At 41.3% G+C, this 6,000-nt stretch overlaps 1 protein-coding gene across 1 annotated transcript in view; it reads left to right on the top strand.

The window, feature by feature from the left end:
- The first annotated feature begins 307 nt into the window (after positions 1 to 307).
- Positions 308 to 6,000, top strand: part of LOC122923590 (very-long-chain 3-oxoacyl-CoA reductase-like) — a 68,629-nt gene continuing 62,936 nt past the window's right edge. Inside the window, exon 1 of the mRNA XM_044274448.1 lies at positions 308 to 482. Coding sequence (XP_044130383.1) covers positions 314 to 482 — 169 coding nt within the window. The 5' untranslated portion in view covers positions 308 to 313. The remainder of the gene's footprint in view (positions 483 to 6,000) is intronic.

The following is a 6,000-nucleotide window of genomic DNA, read 5'->3' as shown; positions in this document are numbered from 1 at the left end:
CCGGTGTTTCAATGCATTTGTTAGACGGATCCGCATCTGGATCCGTCTACAAATGCTATCCGTTTGCACACGGATTTCCGGATCGCAAGTGTGAAAGATCTCTTAGTATACCCCTATTTCTATTTCTGACTCAAACATGATAGTGTCTGTATGACACATGTTCATATACATGTAGGCACTGTTTTCTTTTACTGGTGTGCCTGTAAATTCAGCTTATGAAATGGGTGGTGAAGATAAAAGAGCACTGTGTGTTATTAAGTATGGAGGGAGGAGGTCCTAGCACAGAACTTCCTGGCTAGTACTCAGAGGCAGCATGGCAGGCGAGGAGTTGTGTCTGTGCACGCAGGCTTTCACCCTGTTTGGGATATTGACAGCAGCTTATATAGTAATAATACAGGCATGGAAGGCAATATGCGGGCTGAGGAACCACATTGTATCTCGGTGGTGCAGGACAGACCTCACGCAGTATGGACAGTGGGCAGGTAATGAGGAGGTTCTTACATATACTGCTATGTGGTGGTGTTAGGTGCATGCACAGGCTTTTAGCTGTGAACTTTGCATGTGTTTTTTTATGGGTGGAAAGTGTTAAATATAAGGCAGAGATGAGAGATTTTTTTTAGCGTGCCATGTTGGTGACAGCTACAATGTGTGACAGCATTATGGTATAAGATAGGGATTGCATATGGTATGTGAAGTAGATAGCTTTACTGCTGTCACTACAAATGTATTACATGTTTCCTCTGGAGCTTTATACAACCAGCTGCACTGTATTGAATATTTGCATGCATGTACTTATGTGTATCACTTTCTCCCACCGGTATGTCCATCACCGCTTCTTCTAGATTCTTTCTAGATGAAATTACCGTCCATCGACCCTTCATAAAAATTTTCCTTCTGCTTCCAATTTATGTTGGAGGTGCAAGGCAGATTAAGGTACTCTGTTACATATTTGGTAGGCATGCCCATTGATCAAAAACTTCTGGGACAAGGTGCTACGAGTCTATAAGAAGTTCTCTAGGAAGGAAGTTGAGAACACTCCAAAAATTACCCTTCTCTCGCTGGTGCCTGATTCTCTGGTGCAAGTGAAGAAAAACACGAAATAATGTAATGACTGAATGCCATGTTTCCAAATCAGCTCTGCTCTCTGTGCTCCATGGGACTCTACTATAGTACCCCATGTTGTGAGCAATCGGACATTGACTAAAGCCAAACACAGAGGAGGCATGGGCATGCCGGAGCTGAAACTTTATCATGCATAGGCATTACTCATCAGGATTCTGAATTGGTCTGAAGGGTTAGGTGCGAAGCACTGGGTTCAATTAGAATTTGATCTCTCTCCAATGGATCTAAAAAACAGCGCCCAGGATAAGGGTTGTAGATAGACCTCTAATGGAGGAATGGCCCTTTTTTAGTGCGACATAACCTCACTCTATGGGATAGATGGCTCCTAAATTCTCAATTATCCCATAGACCAGGTCCAATGACTCCTCTTATGGGCAAAGCCTTTTCCCCGGGGTGTCAAGTGAACAGATTTCTGAAATGGCCCCAATCCGCGTGTCTGAGAGTTAGGGATGCCATGACGGATTCTACATTGACTCGGTTTGATGCCTTGGTGCCCTCGGATGTGAGACAGGGGAGTTCTTGGCTCAATTATGCTCAGTTGAAAGCATTTGTTGAAGGATTCTTTGCACTTTCCTCATATCCGGCAATGGCGGATTTTGACTCCCTCTTTCTCAAACCCGACGCACATGAGAAACTGTTTTCACAGCTCTACAAAATCTTATTGAAATAATGTAATGATGATTTAGCGCCCTATTTCCAAAAATGGGAAACGGATCTCCGAGTGTCCTTCTTGCCTGAAGAGGTTGGCAAAATGTGTACGTTCTCTCATGGATTGTCCATATCAGCTTCAGCCCAGGAAAAAACTTCAAGATTCTTTCTAGATGGTATTACCGTCCATCGACCCTTCATAAAATGTTTCCTTCTGCTTCCAATTTATGTTGGAGGTGCAAGGCAGATGAAGGTACTCTGTTACATATTTGGTAGGCATGCCCATTGATCAAAAACTTCTGGGACAAGGTGCTACGGGTCTAGGAGTTCTCTAGGAAGGAAGTTGAGAACACTCCAAAAATTACCCTTCTCTCGCTGGTGCCTGGTTCTTTGGTGCAAGTGAAGAAAAACACGCTTAGATTCTTTCTCGCGGCAGCTCGCATGACGATTCCAAGACACTGGAAATCTGTCAGAACACCCTCTCTGTGTGAATGGGCTAAGGAACTTAGGCATTTATTGAGAATGGAAGAATTGATCGCTCTTTCGCATGAACAGAGCGAGAGATTCGAACACAGGTGGCGTCGTCTCTCTGATTTCCTTGGCTCCTCTGAATTCTCTGTGGCAATTGACAATGGGGTGGTTGCTGTCACTTAGCTCACTAGATGAGGGTTAATGCTTTAACATCTGAGATGATTCAATTGAGACTTTGACCGTTCTTACAGAATACCCCCCTTATTATCTTCCCCTACCGTCCCCCCCCCCTCCCCCCGTTTGTCAGTCTATGTGTAAATGTTCAAATATTACGACAGAACAGGTTGATTTAAAAAGTGAATTTATTACTGCTCGAAGTTCACAGCAATTCTCCTAGTGGTTTCAACTGCAGAAGCTTGCTTAAATTGTGGGGATCCTGCGTGATCCTTTAGTCTTATTTATACATTTTCAAGAGACTGTCATGTTACTTTTGTCATTTTATGAAAATAATAAAAATCTGAGTAAACATATACTACCCCATGTTTGAGCAAGATGATTAAGAAGCCAAAACTAGGGGGCACACCCAGTATGCTGAACAGAGTGCAAACCACGGTATTAAAGCACAGTCATAGAATAAACAAAAAGAAATACTGCATACAAGGCTGCACCTCTTATTATAAAAATCGGTATAACACAAAACCCACAAGATAAAATCATTGTATACTATTACAGAACAGTGTGTGGACTAGACATAGATCTGACACACTACCTACAATCACCAGTTTCAAAATGGAAACACATGAACACAGCCAGAGTAATACATAATACATAGATATAGCATCACAAATAAGGCATCAAAAATTGCTGATACTTAGACAGGTCAAAATAGACAGGTCAGTGGGCATGGTGTAGGTATTATGTATTGTGAATGAGCATGTATTATTATGTCAAATAAGTATCACTACTATCTTTCATACACACTGGATATTGGGTTATGAAATATGGATTATGAATTTTATTCATATGTTTTGTATTTATTATTGCAGAATTAATGGGTCACTTCGGTTATCATAGATTATTTAATGAATTAATTAAAATTGTTTTTATTTTATTTCAGTACATTTACGAAATATGAATTTATCTGCCCCCTGTGCACTAATTATTGTTAATTATTGAGTTATTTATGAATCATAAATGTATCTATTCCCTGTGCACTAACAATTATGGATTATTTATTTCATTCATGAATTATGTACTTATTTATTCATTCATGTACACTAATTATGTGTTCTTGCATAGCAAGACCACATATTGTTATCTCACATATATATTATTCTTATTCTTATTATAGCCAAATTTGCCACCCTAACTCCTCCCACAGTTTTTACACTACATAGACAAAAATTTACCAAAACGTGCAGATTGTTCCCGATCGGATTGCTATTACTTTGTGGAGCGATCCCACCCCCGGGGCCCCCGTGGCGGGCCCCGGAAGCCCCTTTTTTTCCCATAGACTTTGACAGGGTACATTTTCAAATCGCTCCCACTCGCCAGGCTTTGACGCTAAAGTCACCAAACTTGGGTCACTTAGTCATGGAGTCAACCCGAAAATTTTGGGCACATTTCGGGGACCCCAAAAAGTGGGCGGGGCCACACAGAACCAATCAAAATTTCCCCATTGACTAAAATGAGACCTTCAAATTGCTACTCCTCCCACATTTTTAGGAGTACAAATTCCAAACTTTGCAGACTTGGTCGGCACCCACCCGAGTACCTTGCTTGTGCTTTGTTAACCGATCCCACCCTCCGGGCCCCTGGGAAAGGGCCCCCAAAATCCATGTTTTTCCCATTGACTTTGACAGGGACAATTTTCAAATCTCTCCCAGTCGCACAGATTTTAAACTAAAGTCACCAAACTTGGGTCACTTAGTCATGGGGTCAACGCGCAATTTGTTAGAACATTTCGGAGACCCGAAAAAGTGGGCGGGGCCACACAGAACCAATCAAATTTTCCCCATTGACTACAATGAGACGTTCAAATTGCTACTCCTCCCACAGATTTAGGAGTATAAATACCGAACTTTGCACCCTTGGTCGGCACATACCCGAGGATCTTGCTTGTGCTTTGTTAACCGATCCCACCCTCCGGGCCCCTGGGGCGGGCCCCCGAAAACCTCTTTTTTTCTCCCATAGAGTTTTATTGGAAAAATGCAAACGTTTGTCACTCGTACAGCTTCGGAGTGAAACTCACCAAACTTGGGTCACTTAGTCATGGGGTCAACCTGAAAGTTTCTGTCACATTTTGGGGACATTAAAAAGTGGGCGGAGCTACAAACAACCAATCAGATTTTCCCTATTGTCTTCAATGAGAAAATTTTTAATTGCTGTCATTCTCACAGTATTTAAGCCAGAATACCCAAACTTGGCACCGTAGGTCATTGGGTGACTGGATTCAAAAAATTATGAAAAAGTGGGCGGAGTCTACAACGGCCAATCAAATTTCAGCCATTTGTTTAAATGGGAAAACTTCAAACTGCCGCTGCTCTTAGACTGTTAATGGCAGGGTTCTGAAACTTGGTACAGTTGGACAATTTAGGATTAGGATTAAAATTTTGAAAAGTGGGCGGGGCCAAAAACAACCAATCAGATTTCTTTCATAGATTTCAATATGGAAAAAAAATTTTTAAGAAAATTGAAAAATGCTGCCATGATTGATGTCAGGGGCTTCAAATCTCTGAAATCAGGTGATAGATTACTTTGGATTCAAAAATTAAAAAAGTGGGCGGAGCCAACAACAACAAATCAGATTTTCCCTATTGACTTCAATGAGAAACCTTTAAATTGCTGTCATTCTCACAGTATTTAAGACAGAATACCCAAACTTGGCACCATAGGTCATTGGGTGACTGGGGTCAACATTTTTTAAAAAGTGGGCGGGGTCTACAACGGCCAATCAAATTTCAGCCATTTGTTTAAATGGGAAAAATTCAAACTGCCGCTTCTCTTAGACTGTTAATGGCAGGCTCCCCAAACTTGGTACAGTTGGACAATTTAGGATTAAAATTTTGAAAAGTGGGCGGGGCCAAAAACAACCAATCAGATTTCTTTCATTGATTTCAATATGGAAAAAAAAATAATTCTGAAAATTGAAAAATGCTGCCATGATTGATGTCAGGGGCTTCAAATCTCTGAAATCAGGTGATAGATTACTTTGGATTCAAAAATTTAAAAAGTGGGCGGAGCCAACAACAACAAATCAGATTTTCCCTATTGACTTCAATGAGAAACCTTTAAATTGCTGTCATTCTCACAGTATTTAAGCCAGAATACCCAAACTTGGCACCGTAGGTCATTGGGTGACTGGATTCAAAAATTTACAAAAAAAGTGGGCGGAGTCTACAACGGCCAATCAAATTTCAGCCATTTGTTTAAATGGGAAAAATTCAAACTGCCGCTGCTCTTAGACTGTTAATGGCAGGGTTCTGAAACTTGGCACAGTTGGTCACTGGAGGACTGTGCCAATGTATATCTCATTTTGGGGACGCTAAAAAGTGGGCGGAGCCACAAACAACCAATCAGATTTTCCCTATTGACTTCAATAAGAAACATTTAAACAGCTGACATTCTCACAGTATTTAAGCCACAGCACCCAAACTCGGCAGGGTGGGTCAGTGTGAGACAAAGGTCAAAATTTATAAAAGTGGGCGGAGTCTACAATCCACCCAGTTACTCCGCCCACTCCAGTTGTAAGCTACTGGT

Source organism: Bufo gargarizans, unplaced genomic scaffold, assembly GCF_014858855.1.
Source record: "Bufo gargarizans isolate SCDJY-AF-19 unplaced genomic scaffold, ASM1485885v1 original_scaffold_1767_pilon, whole genome shotgun sequence".
Taxonomy (NCBI): Eukaryota; Metazoa; Chordata; class Amphibia; order Anura; family Bufonidae; genus Bufo; species Bufo gargarizans.
This window is presented reverse-complemented; position numbering and strand designations above follow the sequence as displayed.